The 21,136-nt window shown below is 29.8% G+C and overlaps 6 protein-coding genes across 7 annotated transcripts; all 6 read right to left on the bottom strand.

Annotated features, from left to right (window-relative positions):
* Window positions 1-718: 718 nt before the first annotated feature.
* LOC105461104 (putative gustatory receptor 28b) lies at window positions 719-1,900 on the bottom strand. The gene is made up of 4 exons (XM_011707592.1): window positions 1,658-1,900; window positions 1,154-1,609; window positions 892-978; window positions 719-823 (listed from the first exon to the last, which is right to left on the bottom strand). The coding sequence occupies exons 1-4, from the start codon at window positions 1,898-1,900 to the stop codon at window positions 719-721; spliced, it is 891 nt and encodes a 296-aa protein (XP_011705894.1).
* Window positions 1,901-2,922: 1,022 nt separating this feature from the next.
* On the bottom strand, window positions 2,923-3,772 carry LOC105461103 (putative gustatory receptor 28b). The gene is made up of 3 exons (XM_011707591.1): window positions 3,356-3,772; window positions 3,137-3,223; window positions 2,923-3,024 (listed from the first exon to the last, which is right to left on the bottom strand). Exons 1-3 carry the CDS (start codon window positions 3,770-3,772, stop codon window positions 2,923-2,925), a joined length of 606 nt encoding a protein of 201 aa, XP_011705893.1.
* A 1,449-nt stretch (window positions 3,773-5,221) lies between these two features.
* On the bottom strand, window positions 5,222-9,584 carry LOC105461102. The gene is made up of 6 exons (XM_011707590.1): window positions 8,571-9,584; window positions 8,336-8,422; window positions 8,204-8,263; window positions 5,618-6,076; window positions 5,391-5,477; window positions 5,222-5,326 (listed from the first exon to the last, which is right to left on the bottom strand). Exons 1-6 carry the CDS (start codon window positions 9,582-9,584, stop codon window positions 5,222-5,224), a joined length of 1,812 nt encoding a protein of 603 aa, XP_011705892.1.
* A 901-nt stretch (window positions 9,585-10,485) lies between these two features.
* On the bottom strand, window positions 10,486-12,031 carry LOC105461101 (putative gustatory receptor 28b). Its single transcript, XM_011707589.1, has 4 exons — window positions 11,345-12,031; window positions 11,115-11,201; window positions 10,972-11,040; window positions 10,486-10,542 (listed from the first exon to the last, which is right to left on the bottom strand). The coding sequence occupies exons 1-4, from the start codon at window positions 12,029-12,031 to the stop codon at window positions 10,486-10,488; spliced, it is 900 nt and encodes a 299-aa protein (XP_011705891.1).
* A 1,766-nt stretch (window positions 12,032-13,797) lies between these two features.
* Window positions 13,798-15,523, bottom strand: LOC105461100 (putative gustatory receptor 28a). The gene is made up of 2 exons (XM_011707587.1): window positions 14,149-15,523; window positions 13,798-14,047 (listed from the first exon to the last, which is right to left on the bottom strand). The coding sequence occupies exons 1-2, from the start codon at window positions 15,205-15,207 to the stop codon at window positions 13,934-13,936; spliced, it is 1,173 nt and encodes a 390-aa protein (XP_011705889.1). The 5' UTR covers window positions 15,208-15,523; the 3' UTR covers window positions 13,798-13,933.
* A 311-nt stretch (window positions 15,524-15,834) lies between these two features.
* LOC105461099 (putative gustatory receptor 28a) lies at window positions 15,835-19,655 on the bottom strand. 2 transcript variants are annotated; one of them, XM_011707586.1, is made up of 5 exons: window positions 18,380-19,655; window positions 18,192-18,289; window positions 17,997-18,083; window positions 17,813-17,926; window positions 15,835-17,675 (listed from the first exon to the last, which is right to left on the bottom strand). In XM_011707586.1, exons 1-4 carry the CDS (start codon window positions 19,248-19,250, stop codon window positions 17,819-17,821), a joined length of 1,164 nt encoding a protein of 387 aa, XP_011705888.1. In that variant the 5' UTR covers window positions 19,251-19,655; the 3' UTR covers window positions 15,835-17,675; window positions 17,813-17,818. The 2 variants fall into 2 exon arrangements, with proteins under 2 accessions (XP_011705888.1, XP_011705887.1); XM_011707585.1 differs by having other exon boundaries at window positions 15,835-17,446; window positions 18,192-19,655.
* Between the last annotated feature and the right edge of the window lie 1,481 nt (window positions 19,656-21,136).

The following is a 21,136-nucleotide window of genomic DNA, read 5'->3' as shown; positions in this document are numbered from 1 at the left end:
GATGTACTCACGTTGAATTTAATTTCAATACTGCGAATATAAATTGTTGTCTTTTCTATAGTGACACAAGACTAAAAGGAAACTTTATTAGACGTGATGGCAATTTTTGATTGACAATTGTCATTTCTGTATGAAAGAGGAATGTAATTGTTATGACATGCAGTTCATTAAATTGTTTATATATACATGAAACAGGAAAACGGAGAAATATTCTACACGATATTTCGGTGTATTGTTAGCTTTTAAAAATGCATTTGTAACGATTACGTATTTTCTAATGACTACGCCATTTTTTTTAAGTTTATGTTTACGTTCCGCATAAGACGTTTGATATTACTTGATCCTCGACTAAAATATTCTTGATCGTTCGTATATGAATACATATATTTTTATACTTGTACATTATGCATATTATGTATATTATAAATATTTAAATATAGATCTCTTTTATTTTTATATCAAAAATTATCTTTATAAAATAATAAAATTTTATTAATATAAAATGGGTATCTATTAATATAATTTGTATTCATGTTTTTTTTATATCAATTTTTTGTATTACACGATTTTTTTATATCTATTACATATATACATATACAATAAATCTGTTTGTAAATACAAGATGTTACTGTGATAATAATTTATTAACAGTGACAAAATTTGTCATTTTTATTTCTTTTAATATTCAAATAAATTTATTATCTGATCAAGTACTTTTTTAGTTCGATTGTGTAACACTGAGAGCTGTTTTTCTATCGCATGAATGCGACATGTTTAAAAATTGTATCAGGATTAATAGGTACATGGTAATATTACCCACTATCTGAAAAGAAAATAAAAAATATAAACAATGGATATTTCATTAATTAAAACAAATGATTGATTACTTACTGCTGTGAGAAGTTTTGCATCTACATTGACAGCTTTCACCGAAAATATATTTTTACGATGTAATACTTGTAAAGAAAACAGCTGCAACTATAATGTTAGATCGTAAAACAATTAAATACAGAGTTAGAAAATAGAATTGATAAACATAATTCGACAGATCTAATGTTTAAAATAATTGCGTTGCGTTACGTAGCGTACCTACAGTACATTTTAAGAAATTTATATATATATATATATAAAATATATGAAATTATGTGTTTACCTCATTTTTTATTTGTTTATCATTGGTGCTGTTAAATAGATCGTGAATAGTAGTACCAATTTCTTGGGCCTGATTCTTACTGGCCTCGCAGACCCATACAAGTAATATTATTTTTAAAATATTATATCCCGTGGACGTTATAAGTACATCAAGGTACTGTGTATCTACATTAAAAAATACTCCATCTTGCCAGCGCACTATATAGAAATACAACTCAAAGGTGATAGTAACGTAGGTCATGACTATAATAGCAGTGATTTGCAGGCTGAAGTTCATATTCAGCATTTGCACTGTATTGCTAACGGTCAGATGTTGCTTCTTCAAGATTTTGAGTTTTATCATCAAAAATCGATTTCTGTGCTTATTATGAATTAAACTGGGTACACATGACTTTATATCGTTTACCATAAATCTTTGCATGTGTGCCAGATTTTCATTGATTCTCTTAAAACAAGCCTTTAATACATAAACACAATTTATATACATCATATTTATCTGGAATACCAGTAAGGCGACGTGTGTTGTAGCCATCACGATCAGGACAGACCAACAATTAACGTCAAACTCAGGTGTTTTAGAAAAATTTGTATATAATTGCACGACTCGAAGAATAATGCCCAGTATATCTTTGACATGAATGAATTTAGACATCTTTTGATATGATTCCGAGGGTAATTTCGAAGTTACCTTCGTTATCGTTTGTAGTAATCGCATTCGTGGACCACTCACGATGTGCGTGATGATCATTATGAAACAACAGAACGTTAAGTAACTGACAACATCACAATTATGGATTACATCTCCAAAGTTGAATACTGGTATGATAGTATTGAAAAATATCATATTTAAGATGCAAGAAATGCAGACAATCACGGTTGATAAGATGTAACATGATTTTGAAGCTATGAAGGTTGAAGCGTTGATCTTGTATGGAAATATTCCGAGAATGCGGCAAAAAATGAAGCAAGGATACATTAACGATTCGAAATCCGTGGCATGGAATAGCCACCATTTTTTCCGCATTTTTATTTTGACTTGGAATTGTTGAACTGATTAAGATTCTGATTTAATAGAAATTTATACAGAAGTAAAATGTTATTAATCGATACGCTTTAGCACTAATATAGATGTAATTGCGATATTTTTTTCTGAATATAATCTTCAAGCTCTTCTCTTCGTACAGATGTGATTTCCCTGTTCTACACTCGATGAATTTAAGTATAAAACTGCGAGCAAATCTTGCGCCAAACAGAGAGACAAAGAAGTACATTTGTTAGTTGTAAAGTAACCATGGCAGTCTTCGATCGTCATTTGTTACTCTTAGAGTGGAAATGTTTTATTGTTATGACATATGACTCACTAACTTACGTATGCACACATAAAATGAAAAGTTGATTGATATTTTGCATTTTTGTTATATAATAAGAGAATGGCTTTATAAATGGCATGGAAATTATCATCGTGATAATGCGTTGTTGTAAACTCTTCGTGAAAGCTTTATTTAATCAATAAACAAAAATCCACGTGCAAACGTGCAAACATATGCAATGTTTGGATTTGCTTTCAAAAATTAACTTAAGTCATTCATTTCACCTTTAATAAAATTAATTCCAATTTTGTACGTATATGTACATTTGTATGCATATATGTATCAAAAAAAGAATTAAATGTCAAGTGATTGTATTCTACTCATATCTAAAAATGATAATAATCTAATATTTAAACATGCGCTGTCTAATATCTATGTTTAATTATTTTTCTTCTTTTAATTAAATTTCTCCTGTAATATTGTTTGGCTTTCTCTCACATAAATGCGACATGCGCATGAATTGGAATAATATTAATATGTATGTGACGATGCTACCCACTATCTAAAATCAAAATTTTATAAAGTAAATAAAACACACGTTCTATACTTAATAAAAAAATACTTTTATTAAGAAATTATGATTAAGAACTTATTAAGACACATCAGTTACTCACAGCAGCAAGAAACTTCGCGTTTACAGTGAGACCTTTTGCGGAAAATGTATTTTCGCAGTGAAATGTTTGCAGAGAAAACAGATGTAACTGCAGAATCATAAAAAATATAATTATTAATCTTATAAATTTGACAAAGTAATAAAAATTGTGTTGATACACGAAGACACACGAGAACATAATTCAAAAGAAATCTAAGAGCTTAATTTTCTGTTATACTACCTCATTTTTTATTTTCCTATCGGTGATTCTATTAAACATATCGTGAACAGAAGTGCTGATTTGCAGGGCTTGATCCTTGCCCGTTTCGCAGGCCCACACTATCATTGCTATTCTTATAAAGTTGTATGCCATGCGTGAGAGACAGTACATATGATTTACAACTGGCATAATTGACCACAACTCGTTATGTAGCGCATGCAATATATAGTAATATAGAATGATCGTGATATCCGAAAATGTTATGATTGCTGTAGCAAGAAGCTGCAAACTGAAGATCATGTTTAACATCTGTACTGTATTGCTGATCGTCAAATGTTGCTTCCTTAGAACCTTGAGCTTTATTATCAGAAATGGATTTTTTTGCTCGTAGATCGGTTTAGGGATATGTGGCTCATTATTCGCCACAAGCTCTCGCATATGCGCCAGATTATCGTTGATTCTTTTAAAACAGGCTTTTATTACACAAACGCAATTCATATATAGCATATTTATTTGAAATACCACTAGACTGATGTATATTTCAATCAAGAAATTTATTTCCAACGCATAAATGCATGTACATAACATCCCAATTATATGAAAAAAACTAATGATATCTTTAGCATGAATCAGTCTAGATAGCTTTTGATAGGATTCCGGGGGTAATCTTGAAGAGATCTTCAATATAATCTGGAGCAAGCGCATTCGCGGACCGCTCAGAATAAATGTTACGACCATTATAAAACAGCCAAACACAAACGCACAATTATTCGCAAGAATCCAGGGTAACTCTAAGATATTAGTTTGTTCAAAATTGGAAGAATTGTATAACGTCATTAATGTATAAATACCACAAATGCAAACAATGACAGTTGAGAAAACACAGCGCGATTTTGAAAGTTCGAAGGTCGAAGAATTAATCTTATACGGAAATATACCGAGAATATAGCAGAACGTGAAGCAAGGATACATCAGGGATTGAAAATCCTTAGCATGGAATAGTCTCCATCTCTTTCTTTTTTGTTTGTCTTTCGATTCTCCTTGGAAATTCGATGTTAAATTGTACATGATCGGCGATATATGTCACGAGAGAAATTAACTTATGGTCGACAATTTACAAATTATTAATCACGTATTGATACACCTTTATTTTAATATGAATATGATTAGAATAGCTTCTTTAAATTTTTTGCGCACTACTTTTGTCTTTTTTCATTCATAAATCAATATGGACCTCTTGTCGTCGATGTGCACTCGACGAATTTAACACTATTATTAATTGCTGTCTTGAGTAATGAGACTAAATGGATATTTTGTTGGGTGTAATGTAACCATGGCATTCTTCGATTGGCAATCATTTTCTGTATGAAGAAACAATATGTAATGACTCATCAAATTATATATGTATATACGTATGGAACCGAAAATAACGGTATTTTGCGTAATAGCTCCATGTGTACTAACTTTTAAAAATTTATTTATAATAACATTTTTTTATTACATATTTCTTTATTACTATTTATTTCCAAAGTTTACATTCACATTCCGAGATATAAGATTTAGCGTCATACAATATTGAGTTAATATTTCTGATTGTTTCTATATAAATATATTTTATATATGCATGCATTATATTTATTATAAATATATAAGATATGTATAAGATACTCTTTTTTATGTTTTTATATTGAAAATTACAATTACTTTTATACATTCAGAATTTTTGGTCGACAAAATATCACGAGTAAATTGACTCTGAATCAAATAATGCGTTTAATTTGTAATAACGAGCTTTAATATTAATCAAACGCGTGATATATATTTCACATTTTTACTACAAGGTTAATATTTAAAAATATTTTCATTTGATTTTTATTTATCTTTTTTTTAAGCAGATTGTGTAACATTGGTTGCTGTCTTTTCATCGCAAAAATTCGATGCCTTTGAAAATTGTATTAAGATTAATATGTACGTGGTGACATTAGACACTATCTGAAAGTAAAATCAAACAGATAAACAATTTATATTTATTTAATAAAGGTATGTTATCAATTACCGCAGCAAAAAGCGTTGCGTCCACAGTAAGACCCTTCGCAGAGAATATATTTTTGCGATGTAATATTTGCAAGGAAAACAGCTGCAACTGCAATAATGTTCGATCGCGAAACGGTTAAATACAGAATTGGAAATATAATTATATATCCAGCAGTTTTGACGCGTAAAAATCACTTTGGCATATGCTTACAAAAAATATATTCAAATTAAATTATCATCTTACACTACCTCGTCTTTGATTTGCCTGTCGTTGGTGCAGTTCAACACATCGTGAATGGTGGTGACGATTTGTGAGGCCTGATTCTTACCGGTCTCGCAAGCCCATACTATCAATGAGGTCTTTGTGACAAAAATCATAATGACTATGACGAAATACGCGTGATATAATTGCTCTTCCATAACGTGTATTAATACACCTTCTGTCCAGTGCAGTACATAATAGTATATATTAAATGTAAGCTGAATAAAAGTCATGATCATAGTAGCTAAGAGTTGCGAACTGAAGATTATGTTCAGCCTCTGCACTGTATCGCTGACTGTCAGATGCCGCTTTTTCAGGGTTTTGAGTTTCATCAGTAGAAATGGATTCCTCTGTTCGTAATAAATCAGCCTGGAGAAATGAGGCTCATTATTCACGAGGACCTTCTGCAGATTTGCCAAATTGTCATTTAGTCTTTTGAAGCAGGCCTTTAATACACAAACACAATTTATATACATCATATCCATTTGAAATACCAGTAAGTTGATATAAATTATGAAGAATCTTAAGAAGTGATAGAGATCTATTTTAGTATAATATATTAACGCGGTCCCAATTATATAAAAGAAACCGACAATATCCTTCGTGTGGATCAGCCAAGATAGCTTTCGGTATGATTTCGACGGCAGTGTCGACGAGATGTCCAATATGGTCTGAAGCAAATGCATTCGTGGCCCACTCAAAATGTACGTGACGACTGCGATAAAATTGCTGAGCGTGTAGTAACTACTACGCTCGAGAATCTTGGGCATGCTAATTGTCATGTTGATCTTTCCGGAAATGTGAATCTCATACAATATGATCAGCCAGCAAATACAGCAAGCGCAGATAATGACGGTCCACAAGATAAAGAGCGGTTTGTTAATCTCGAAAGTTGAAGCGCTGATCCTGTACGGAAACATTCCGAAAATACGACAGACGGTGAAGCAGGGACACATCAAGGATTGAAAGTCCGTGGCGTAAAATAATCGCCATCTTTTCCGTATTTTGCCCTTGACTCGTCGTTGGAATTTTGAAGAAGGATTGAACATTATCCTTACTGTGAAAAATCTCAATTTGTTTCATTGACACAGTTTAAAAATCAATCTCACTTATCAATACACTTTGGTAATAATATGATTTGCGCGAATACTTCTTTTTTATAATCCTTTATCTTTCTACAGTGAATGCGTTATGTATTCCAATATTCCTTGTTGTCGATTTACACTTGACAAATTTAAATTTAAGACTGTGGACGAATACTGCGATAACCGAGAAGCGAGACCAAACTCAGTAATTATTTGTTAGCCGTGAAGTAACCATGACGCTTTTCGATCATTTGTCATTCTTATTGTTAGAATGAACGTACATATTGTTACATAATACAGTGATGTGTAATTATTGTGATAAATCGGCAATATATCAACTCTTATATGTATACAGATCAAGAAGTTCACAGTTTACATAGCCTATAATTAATAAATTAAAGTTAATAACAATTCTAATAATAACTAAAATTCTATTCTTTATATTCAGTATATATATATATATATATATATATATATATATATATATATTATAGTATATATATACAGTATATATATATATTATACCATAGAAGTTTTTTGTGTAGGATGTTCTTTAAACTACAATTCTGATACTTAAAATTTTTAATTTTTAATTATTATATTTTTATATATTATCATAATTTTTAACGATTGTTTTACTCCATCAAAATATACTATTATTGATATTTATTTTATGAAGTTAATTATGAATTGTTTGTCAATTTATGAAAATGTTTTAAATTAAACTCAATTCTCTTTTACAATATTGAATACTAAAATATTATTAACTTGCGTTGCGTTTGAAATGTGAAAAGCAATTTGTGTAACAAATATAATATTAATAAATTGAAATTAGAATGCAGGGACAGTGCTATTGATTAGAATTAATCTAACTACTTATCTAGATTAAAGTTAATCGATGTATTTTCCTTGGTAAAATTTTTAACAGATCATAATTTATAGCTGGTTACATACAGAATGGATGATCTTTTTTCTTTCAATAACAGTAAGAGGATGTGACGGTGAAAGGCATGAATGTTATCATGTAATGCATCTAATTCATCGATTACATTGCAATGAAATTTTCTTTGATCATTATTAATAAAAAGCTCAAAATGCCTAGAAATATTCAATAAACTGTTTTTGAAAATTAATTTTAATTATTAATTACAAATATGTTTTCTTTACTACTGATCAATGTAAACACAATAAGTTACTAACAAATTTTAACATCAAATTAATTTTAATATTATTAAAACGATATTTCTTACAAATTATTTATTTATTATATATATTTAACAGGGTACACATTAAATACATCAAAGATTTATTTTTACTACTAAATAGTAACATATTATATGTATAAAATTTTGTCTCTATAATATATACATTATATATACATACACAAGTAATGCTAAAACATACGTTGAACATTTAAAAATATATTTTTTATTTGTAATTATGTTTCTTTTTTTAATTAACATTGTACGTAACTTTTTTATTACAAACCTGATCGGCAACCAAGAACTGTATTAAAATTAATAGATATGTAGTGATGTTAGTCACTATCTGAAATTAAAATTATATAAGTAAGCAAAACAAATACTATACGTTGTTTAAAACAAATAATTGTTCACTCACCGCAACGAGAAGTGTCGCGTCTACTATAAGACCCTTTGCGGAGAATGTATTATCGCGATGCAGTACTTGCAAGGAAAATAGATGTAACTACACATGTCAGATTAGAAGATAGTTAAATTCAAAAGCAAAAAATGATCACTAACTGTACTAAATTTAATATATAAGGATTCTCATTAATACACGAGATATCTTCACAAAAATAAGCAACTCAAATTTTATTTTATTTTTTATTTACCTCGTCTTTGATTTGTTTATCAATGGCATCATTCATTATTTCGTGAACGGTGATACCGATCATCATGGCCTGATCTTTGCCTGTATCACAAGCCCATCCCGTCAATGCTATTTTGATACAATAATACGTCATAGATGTTACCAATAATGCATCATAGAGTTCGTGTTCTATATTGGTTATTAACATGCCAATTTTCCAATGAAGTATATAAAAGTATAGTTGAAAAGTAATTTCAGCAAAAGTCATAACTACGCTAGCGAGGAGCTGTAGACTGAAAATCATGTTCAACGCTTGCACTGTGTCGCTGACCACCAAATGTTGCTTCTTCAAGGCTTTGATTTCCTTTAATAAGAACGGATTTCTGTGCTTGTGATAAATCGGCTCCAGACGATGTGACTCGTCGTTCACTATAAGCTCCCGCAAATTCACCAGATTATCGTTGATTTCTTTAAAACAGGCCTTTAATACACACACGCAATTCATGTGCAGCATATCCATTTGAAATATTACCAGGAGGATGTACAGCACCAAAATCTTTTGCAAGTTACCGAAATCCATCATAGAATAATATAATGTCGCTTGTCCGATTAGAAAAAGGGAACCGAAAATATCTTTTGCGTGGATCAGTCTAGACAGCTTCCGATACGAATCAGGCGACAATTTCGAAGAAATCTCCATTATGGTCTGGAGCAAATGCATGCGACGGCCGCTCAAAATATACGTAACGATCGCGATAAAAACACCGAGTACGTAAAAACAGTTGCGTTCAAGAGTTTCAGGTATGTTTGTGCATTTGATCGTTCCACTAATGTCAATTTCATACAGCGTTACTAGTTCGTGAATACAGAGAACGCAAATAACGATAGTCGTCAGTATGTAGCGCCGTTTCGAAGCTTCAAAAGCCAAAGCGTTGATCCTATATGGAAATATTCCGAGTATGCGGCAAAAAGCGAAGCAGGGATACATCAGCGATTGAAAGTCCGTGGCGTGGAACAGCTGCCATTTTTTCCACATTTTGCACTTGATGCAGCTTTGAAATTTCATTGACAGATTCATTATTATCGGCGCAATGCAATAAATTGATATCAAAAACCTAGATTACACTGCCCAAAAAAAAATGTTAATCTTTGCACTTCAACATTAAAATGAGTTTTACTGTGAGAATTTCTTTCTGTGTGTATAGCTTTCAAGTTTGTTTGTGTGATATGGACTGTTCGTCGATCTACACCCGGCGAATTTCAACTCAAAACTGCAAGTAATTTCTGCGTCAAAACAACAACTTACGTTCAATTGTTATTCGTAAAGTAACCATGGTGCTCTTCGATCGGTAATTATCAACTGTGATGTGCAAAGTATAATAAAACGAAACAATTGCTGTAACTCAGCAAATCATGTATGCACATATGTGAAATAGAAAGCATCCCACGCAACACACTTTATCTATACAATAAAAATTTAATATTTAAAAGTTTGAAAGTTATTATTAAAGTCACTTTGAGGAAGTTATTGATTCATATAAATACAACACAATCAGTCTTTACAAAAACGAACTAGTACATATTGAATCGTCTCAATGGAGCGTTCAGTCAATATGTTACTTTAAAATTCGAAAGACGCATTTACACTGATAAAAAATTTTAGCGGTGAATTTTAATACTTTATAAGTTAACAGTAACAAAATAACAAAAATAGATAATATTGCTATGAATCAATTGTTAAAAAGAAAAAAATAAAGGTTCTATAATGACAATGAATGATGATAAATTTCTTGAAAATTATGTTTTACAGTTTACATAAAACATTAAAATGTTATTTATTTTAAATTATTTAAAATTAAATTTGCACTAAGCGTCGCCACACAATATAGTATTAATGCAACAAAATCTTAATTCCTTATTTATATTCTTACTAAACCTTAAGCCATCGCAGAATGAATTTGAGAGGAATATTGAGAGGGATTTTGAGAGGAAATCTGATACATTAATTGAATACTTTTTTACATATTATAAATAAATTTAAAATTACACTCTCTAGCTTATTAATATATTTAACATTAATATATTTTAATGTTAACAAAGTAACAGTTAAATTAGGCACGTTAAATATTATTTAATGAGTCTAGAGCGATATTTTTCATAAACATATTTATCAGATGCTTTGATACATAAACAAAAGAATAAAATATGTTAAAGACTCATTTTTACAATTGAATATTATACATGCAATATATATATAAAATTTTGTCTGTACATAAATGTAGGTACATATTCTTATAAAGTTAAAAAGAATAAGTATCTTAATTAAATAATATATTTCTGTTATTAATTAATATATTTCTATTATTAATTATTATGTCTCTTTTTAATTATGTTATTTGTGTAACATTATTTGCTATCTTTACGTTGCAGAATTTCTCGGCAATCAAAAATTGTATTAAGATTAGTAGATACGTAGTTATGTTACTCACTATCTGAAATCAAAATTAAGTAAACAATACACATCAAATTAATTAAGAAGCAAATATTAAATAATCGCTTCACTTACCGCAACGAGAAGAGTAACATCCACAATGAGATCTTTCGCGGAGAACGCATTTTCGCGTTGCAGTATTTGCAAGGAAAACAGCTGCAACTGCAAACGTGAGGTTATAATACAGTTAAATAGAGGATTGTAAAATTGCTATTAATTATGTTATATTTTACATACAAAAGTTACATTAAGAAGCGGAATATCTTGAGACGAATATAGAAATAAAATTTTATTTCTTTAATTACCTCAACTTTAAGTTTCTTATCTGAGATGTTGTTAAGCAGATCGTGAACGGTAATTCCAATCTTCACACTCCGGTCTTTACCAGTCTCACAGACCCATACTATCAATATTATTTTTACAGAGTAATATATCATAGATATTATTGAAAACAGATCAAAAAGTTGGCCGCCTATATTGTTCATTCCCAGTTTTTCAATGTTGTCTTTCCATCGCGTTACGTGGTGGTACAGATGGAAAGTGAGCTCGATAAAAGTCAAAATTATGGTAGCAAGGAGCTGCAGACTGAAAATCGTATTTAGCATCTGCACTGTGTCGTTGATCGCTCTATGCTGCTTCTTCAAAGCCCTAAGCTCCATTAGCAGAAATGAATTTCTGTGCTCGTGATAGATTCGCCTCAGGAGATGCGGCTCATCGTTCACGACAAGCTCCCGCAAATTTGTCAGATTGTCGTCGATTTTTTTGAAGCAGGCCTTTAATACACAAACACAATTCACATACAGCATATCCATTTGACACAGCAGCATAGTAATGTACGGCGCATGCGCTTTGTACCAGGTATCGAAATTCAACTTGAGGTAATAAATTATTGCTGCAATGATTAAAACGAAGAAACTGAAGATGTCCTTGGTATGCATCAGTCTAGATAGTTTTTCATACGAATCGGGGGGCAGATTTGAAGATACATTCATTATGGCTTGGAGCAAGTGCATTCGAGGACCGCTCAAAATATACGTAACGATCGCAATAAAATTACCGAGAATGTAAAAGCAGTTACGGTGTATAGTTTTAGGCATATTTCCGTTGATCGTTTTACTAATGTTAATCTTATAGAGCACTACTAGCTCGTAAATACAGAGAACACAAAGAATGATAGTTGATAGAATATAACGTTGTTTGGAAGGTTCGAAAGTCGAACCGTTGACTCTATATGGAAATGTTCCGAGAACACTGCAGAAGATGAAACAGCAGGGATACATCAGCGATTGAAAATCCGTAGCATGGAACAACTGCCATTTTTTCCACATTTTACACTTAGCGCGTCTTCGAAGTTTTAATTTATCGGACGGATTTATCATTATCAGCAGAATATAGGAGTCGAATTATCCTATGCTATATAACAATCTAGATTATGCTGTCAAAAAATTATTAATTGTTGCAGTTTAGCATTAACATGGGCTTTATTGCGAGAGATATTTATGAATGTTGCCTTTAACTTCGTGTGTTTACAACGATATAAACTCTTTGTCGATAACTTTGTCGTAAACTCGACGAGCTTCAGTTCGAAACTGCAAGTAGTTGTTGCATCGAATAATTCTTAAGAAATTGTTAGTCGTAAAGTAACCATGGTGCTCTTCGATCGGTAATTATCTTCGGTATACAGAGTATAACAAAACAAAGCATAATGACTCATAACTCATCAAATCATACTTCAAACAGAAAATATTGATTATGCTGTATCAGTAACTTTTTCAAAGTAATTTTGTTAATAACTTTTTGATTTTTAATATTAGATTTTTATTGAATTACAGGATGTTTGATACTTTTACTGCAACTTTGAGATTTTGTATGTGTGTGATTGTAATTTGCATTTTTAAGAATATTATTACATATTTTTGCATATTCAAATATATTTTGATGTCAATAAAACGATTATTTCTATCGATATATTTTTATTATTTAATCCTAATTACAGTTGATAATTGTGAATCGCAAATCGTAAATTATTAAAATATGTATTCAGCTTAACATACATTACATAGCACGTTCTATAGTTTCATGCAATTTATTTCTTTGCGTTAAATAATTCAAAATGATTTAATAATAATATGTAGAGATAGATAAAATTCTATGAATCAATTGCTAGTAATAAGAAAAAAAGTAATTTGTAACAATAAGGAACAAAATTTTTAAACTACATGTTTTATAATTTGCAAAGGTTTCATTTTAAATAGTTTACTGCTGTATTTCCACTAATTCTTGTCAACATGGCATTGATAAAAAGAAATCTTAATTCTTTTTTATTTATATTATTGTTACTAAACCTTGAATCATTATAGATGCATAATATTTTGAATCTGAATAATAATTGAATATCTTTTATGTATTAGAAATCAATTCAAAATTGTATTATCTTATTAATATTAACATTAATATGTTTTATTTTGTTGACAAAACAGTTGTTAAATTATTTAATGAATTTAAAGCGATATTTTCCATAAATATATTCATGCCTCAAGGTATACACATAAGCAAGAGAGAATAAAATATAATAAATGTTTATTTCTACAAAATTGTATTGAATTGTATCAATATTGTATATGAGTGACATAAAAATTTGTCTGTACACATACATATTTATGCACATATTCTCACTAATTTAAAAAAAAAGAATGTTTATCATTTCGTATAAAATATTTTATTTATTAATTAATACCTCTTTTTAATAATTTATTTCTGTAATATTATGTGCTTGCTTTCCATTGCAAAAATTCGTGGCAATTAAAAATTGTATTAAGATTAATAGATATGTAGTTATGTTACCCACTATCTAAAATCAGAAATAAGAAAATAAACAATATACGTCGAATTAATTAAGAAATAAATAATCGCCCACTTACTGCAGTGAGAAGAGTAGCATCCACAATGAGACCCTTCGCGGAGAACGCATTTTCGCGGTGCAGTATTTGCAAGGAAAACAACTGCAACTGCAACATTTGAGATTAAAACATAATTAAACACAAGATTATAATTCCCAATAACTCTGTTAAATTTATTTTAGTAAGTATCTTTTTTTATTCAAAATTACCTCGTCTTGGATTTGCTCATCTGTAATATCATTAAGCAGTTCATGAACGGTGATGCCGATTTTCGTGGCCTGATCTTTGCCAGTATCACAGGCCCATACTATCAACACAATTTTTATAGTGTAATATGTCATAGATACTGCCAAAAGAAAATCATAAATCGGATGGCTGACATTGTTCATTAACATGCCGATTTTCCAATGCATTATATAAAAGTACAATTCGAAAGTGAGTTCGGCAAAAGTCAGAACTATGGTAGCAAGAAGCTGTAGACTAAAAATCATGTTTAACTTGTGCACCGTGTCACTGATCGCCAGATGCTGCTTCTTCAAAGCCTTGAGTTCTTTTAACAGAAGCGAATTTCTCTGCTCGTGATAGACTCGCCTTAGGAGATGCGGCTGATCGTTTACCACGTGCTCCCGTAAATTCATCAGATTATCGTCGATTCTTTTGAAACAGGCCTTTAATATACAAACACAATTCATATATAGCATATCCGTCTGGAAGATCAGGAAATTGAGATACGGTACAAAAGCTTTATGCCAAGTATCGAAATCCAAGGTGGAATAATAAAACACCATTTCCCAGATTAAATAGGAGAAACCAATAATATCTTTGATATGGATCAATTTAGACAGCTTCTGATATGAATCGAGAGGCAGATTCGAAGAGACATTCATTATGTTCTGGAGCAAGTGCATTCGAGAACCGTTCAGAATGTATGTAACGATCGCGATAAAATTACCAAGTATGTAAAAGCAGTTACGCTCAAGTGTCTTCGGGACACCTTTGAATTTGATCGTTTGAGTAATGTCGATCTCATAAAGCACTATCAGCTCATAAATGCAGAGGACACAAAGAACAACAGTTGATAGGATGTAACGTTGTTTGGAAGTCTCGAAAGTCGAGCCATTGATTTTGTACGGGAATATTCCGAGAACGCTGCAAAAGGTGAAGCAGGGATACATCAGCGATTGAAAGTCCGTAGCGTGAAACAACCGCAATTTTTTCCACACTTTACACTTGACGCTTCCTTGGAATGTTGTTAATAAACTGAGCATTATCAGCGGAATATGAGTACAATGTATATTTAAAGATTACACTGCCAAAAATTGATTAATTTTTATACTATAATATTAGTATATGTTTTATTACTAGGTCTTTCTTTCTGAGTAAATCCTTTTGAATTCTAACAAATTCGTAACCGATTGATCTACACTCAGAAGTTTTCTGTTAAAAACTGCGAACCGTTGCTGCATTGAAACATTGGCATTGGTGTTATTTGTTAGTAGTAAGTAACCATGGTATTCTTCGATCGACAATATCTCGTAAGAACAATTAAACGATTAATTTATTTTAATATGATTGTGACCAATAGTTTGCTATATTAGTATTTGTCACACCAACTATTAAAATTGAAAATTAGTATTGCGAATACATATTTATTTTGTGTGTATTCTGTATCATATTATACATGAATAACTTGTGTACGAATATAATTAAACTGTGTACGTTTTGAGAAACACTAATACTGTCGCGAAGGAAATAAGAATAACAAATGTAATATTGTGAAATGAAGTTGTAATAGAACAACACTATTATCTAGATTAGAATTTTTTATCAATTTTTTTAGTCAATTTTTTATCTTGACTGATGGAATTGTTATTAATAATTACATCACGATCTATAGGCTACAAATTAACAAGATTATTTTTATGTTTTAATAATTACAAAGAGATTAGATGTATGGTAAAACACACAAATTTTATTATTGTGATAATGCATGAAATCAAATATTGCCTTGACAAAATTTCGAATTTATTGTTGATAAATTAAGTTGGAAGAGCAAATATGTATATACTTTGAAGAGACTGTTTAAGTAGTTTGTTATACATTTTTATATATTTTTTGCACATTAAGAATCTTAAGTTATATATATATATATTAATTATCAGTATTTACATTGAGAAAGAGACAGGGAAATTTGTTTTAACTTTTATATAAGGGTGAAAAATATATTGTATGTGACATTTTCAATGATCAAAATTTTTTGTAAATATATGTATTGTGTTTTATACGATACATTTAAACCAATGAAACAAGTTAAATTGCAATTAGATGTTACTAGTAGAAGTATTTATAAAGTTTGTATACATATATATTATATATGTAAACGTACTAGTGAATGTTATAATATTATGTGACAATATTTTACTACAATATTCTATGAAAAAGTATAATTTTCGATTACTGAAATAGATATATTTACTAATTCAATATCACTCCATTATTTTTTCAATGAATTTTTTCAATGAATTTTTGTAATGTTGTGTCATGTAAACACTTCATTAAAGTTAATAAATATGTGCTGATGTTATCCATCATCGAAACAAAATTAAAAAGAAAAAATCAATATTAATACATAAAGGCAAATGATCGATAACTTACTGCAGGGAGAAGCGTCGCGTCTACAGTGAGACTCTTTGCGGAGGACATATTTCCGTGATGCAGAATTTACAAGGAAAACCACTGCAACTGTGACAACAAATTGTAAATTAATAACAGAACTGGAAGAAGTAATCATAAATTCGTTATATTTATTATATAAAATATCGTATTACCATTAAAGTACATTTTCATAAAAAGCAGACTAATCCTTGTCGATCTTACAGGCTCTCACCATCAACAATATTTTTATAAAATAATAGACATCGTCAAGAACGTGCCAGATATAATCGCCTACATATATGGATCAGCTTTGAGAATTTGTATGTGTGTGATTGTAATTGGCAGTTTAAGAATATTATTACATATTTTTGCATATTCAAAAGTATTAATACCAATAAAACGATTTCTATTGGTATATTGTTATTATTTAATCTTAATTGTAGTTGTGCATGATAAATCGTGCATTTATAAGTCTATTAAAAATCTATCCAGCTTAATAAATATGGATTGCATAACGCGTGTTGTAGTTTTATGAAGTTTATTTCTTTACGTTAAATAAATAATTAAAAGTAATTTAACACTAACAAAATAACATGTAACATTCTATGAATCAATTGCCAGTAATAAGAAGAAATGGATAATTTGTAACAACAAAATTCTTAAAAATCACATGTGTTACAGTTTACAGTGTAGAACATTAAGTTTTCATTTTAAATTGTTTATTGCTATGTTTCCACTAATCTTAGTCGATATAGTATTGATAAAAAGTAATTTTAATTCCATTTTATTTATATTTTTGTTACTAAACCTTGAACCATTAAGTATAAAACGATGCATATTTTGAGAAGAAATCTGAAACATTGAATATCTTTTATTATTAGAAATAAATTCAAAATTGTATTATCTTATTAATATTAATATTAATATGTTTTAATATCATAACGAAGTAGTAGTTAGATTATTTATGAACTTAAAACTATATAATGAACTTAAAACGATATTTTCCACAAATATATTCATTATACCTCAAGGTCGGCAAACACATCAGCAAGAAAGAGTAAAACATATTAAACGTTTATTTCTAGAATTCAATATTATATTATGTATGCATGATGTAAGAATTTATCTGTACACACAAACATATTTATACATATTCTCATAACATTAAAAAAAGAAAGAATTTTCATTATTTAATATATTTTATTAATTAATTGATACCTCTTTTTAAAAGTTTATTTCTGTAATATTATGTGTTAATTTTCCGTGGCAAGAATTTGCGGCAATCAAGAATTGTATTAAGATTAGTAGATATGTAGTTATGTTGCCCACTATCTAAAATCAAAATTATGAAAATTAACAATACACGTTGAATTAATCGAGAAATAAATAATCACCTACTTACTGCAGTGAGAAGAGTAGCATCCACAATGAGACCCTTTGCGGTGAACGCATTTTCGCGGTGCAGTATCTGCAAGGAAAACAACTGCAACTGCAACATTTGAAATTAAAATATAATTAAATACGAGGTTATAACTCTCATTATTAACTCTGTAAAATTTCTTTTAATTAAAATACCTATTCTTTAATAAAAAATTACCTCGCTTTTGATTTGTTCATCTGTAACGTCGTTAAGCAGCTCGTGAATAGTGGTGCCGATTTTAATGGCCTGGTCTTTACCGGTCTCACAGGCCCATACTATTAACACAATTTTTATAGTGTAATATGTCATAAATACTACCAAAAGCACATTATAAGCTCGGTGACTCAGATTGTTCATTAACACACCAATTTTCCAATGCATTATATAAAAGTACAATTGAAAAGTGATTTCGGCAAAAGTCAGAATTACGGAAGCGATGATCTGCAAACTGAAAATCACGTTTAACATCTCCACCGTGTCGCTGATCGCCAAATGCTGCTTCTTCAAAGCCTTGAGTTCCATTAACAGAAGCGGATTTCTCTTCACGTGATAGTTCCGCCTCAGGAGATGTGGCTGATCGTTCACCACGTGGTCCCGCAAATTTATTAGATTATCGTCGATTCTTTTGAAACAGGCCTTTAATATACAAACACAATTCATATATAGCATATCCGTCTGGAAAATCAGGAAATTGAGATACGGTACAAAAGCTTTATGCCAAGTATCGAAATCCAAGGTGGAATAATAAAACACCATTTCCCCGATTAAAAAGACGAAACCAATGACATCCTTAGTATGGATCAATTTAGACAGTTGTTGATATGAATTGAGAGGCAGATTCGAAGAGACATTCATTATGGACTGGAGCAAGTGCATTCGAGGACCACTTAGAATGTATGTAACGACCGCGATAAAATTACCAAGTATGTAAAAGCAGTTACGCTCAAGTGTCTTAGGTACTCCTTTGAATTTGATCGTTTGAGTAATGTCGATCTCATAAAGCACTATCAGCTCGTAACTGCAGAGGACACAAAGAACGACAGTTGGTAAAATGTAACGTTGTTTGGATGTTTCGAAAGTCGAGCCGTTGATTTTGTATGGGAATAGTCCAAGAACGCTGCAGAATGTGAAGCAGGGATACATCAGCGATTGAAAGTCCGTAGCGTGAAACAACTGCCATTTTTTCCACACTTTACACTTGACGCTTTCTTGGAACGTTGTTAACGAACTGAGCATTATTAGCAGAGTACAACCTATATTTATAGATTACACTGCACTAAATAGATTAATTTTTACTATTAATATTAGTATATGTTTTATTATTAAAGCTTCTTTTTGACTATAGCCTTTGAATTCTAGTAAATATGTACCACCGCAAATATGTAACACCGACATAGACGTTTCGTTGATCTACACTCAGGAGTTTTCAATTTAAAACTGCGAGCCGTTGGCGCCTTGAAATACTGATGTCATTTGTTACTAGTAAGTAACCATGGTGCTCTTCGATCGACAATATCTCATATGTATGTACAATTAAACGATTAAGTCATTTAATATGATTGCGATAATTAATTTTTTTCTTAGCATTTGTTAACAACTATTAAAATAAAAAATGTAGTAAAGAGGTATAGAAATAACATAATGTTATTGCATAATAAAACAATGCATAATTGTTATAATATAAATGACTTATCAAATCATGTATGCACGAATTAAACAGGAAACATTGTGTGTGACTGCTCCGTGTATAAGTAGACCAATGTATTTTTAATAAAAATTAACTGATTTTAAATAACACATACACATATACTGCGTAAAGTATTCAGTATTTCTGTATTTCTATTTAGGATACTTGAGATAATTATTCTGTATATTGAGACTCAAGGAGAGAACAGTTCATTTTTTTCATTTTTCAAGATCAGTAGTATTAAACTCGCATTAAACAAGTAAAATTACTCAAATTATTTATTTTCTGATATTTGTAATCAAACATTTATGCTTACAATTAATATTGCATGTATATATTTACTATGTTAGATATTTTGTATAATATTGTATACGAATGTTAATTTGTATACGAATATCATTAATAAACTGTGTACGTTTTGAGAAACACTGTCGCGAAGAAAATTGAATAATAAACGTAGTATTGTGAAATGAAGCTTATATACTGCAAGGACAACACTTTTATCTAGATTAAAATTAGTGGACTTTTTTCCTTGACTGATGAAATTGTTATGGCATGATCTACAGACTAGAAATTAACCTAGCAAGATCATGTTTATATTTTAATAATTACAAAAAGATCGGATATGTGGTAAATTATGCGAATTTTATTATTGTGATAATGCTTGGAATCAAATATTATCTCAACAAAATTTCATGAATTTATTGTTGATAAATGAAATTCGAAAAGCAAATATGTCTCGAAGAGACTGTTTAAGTAATTATACATTTTTATATATTGTTTGCACATTAGAAATCTTAATTTATATTAAATTATTAATATTTATTGAGAGAAAGTTTGTTTTAACTTTTTATTATAAAAGCAATGAAAAAATGTTTTGTATTTAATGATATTACAAATTAAAAATATTTGTAAATGTGTCTATTATGTTTTATATAGTATACTTAAACACATAAAATATGTTAAGTTGTAACTAGATGTTAAAATACAATATGTTAAATACAGTAAGTAGTATAAAGTTTGTATATATACACTTTGTATATGTAAATTAATGCAATAATGCTATAATATTACGTGATCATTTTTTATATATACTACAATATATACAATATTTTATCAAAAATACAATACTAATAAATATTTACTTATTCAATATTATTTCTCTATAATAATTCATTTCAGTGATTATAAATTTCAGTGAATTATTTGTGTAACATTTGCTACAATTTCTTCACCGCAATATTGTGTTTTCATCTTTAAAAACTGCATCAAGATTAATAAGTATGTGCTGATGTTACCCATTATCTAAACAAAATTAGAAAGATGAACAAATCACTATTATATGTAATGACAAATGATTGATAACTTACCGTAGTGAGAAGCGTCGCGTCTACAGTGAGTCCTTTTGCGGAGAATGTATTTCTGCGATGCAGAA

The sequence above is a fragment of the Wasmannia auropunctata genome, unplaced genomic scaffold (assembly GCF_000956235.1).
Source record: "Wasmannia auropunctata unplaced genomic scaffold, wasmannia.A_1.0 LD309230.1, whole genome shotgun sequence".
NCBI lineage: Eukaryota > Metazoa > Arthropoda > Insecta > Hymenoptera > Formicidae > Wasmannia > Wasmannia auropunctata.
The sequence above is the reverse complement of the archived record's forward strand: the minus strand, read 5'-3'. Positions and strand labels throughout refer to the sequence as shown.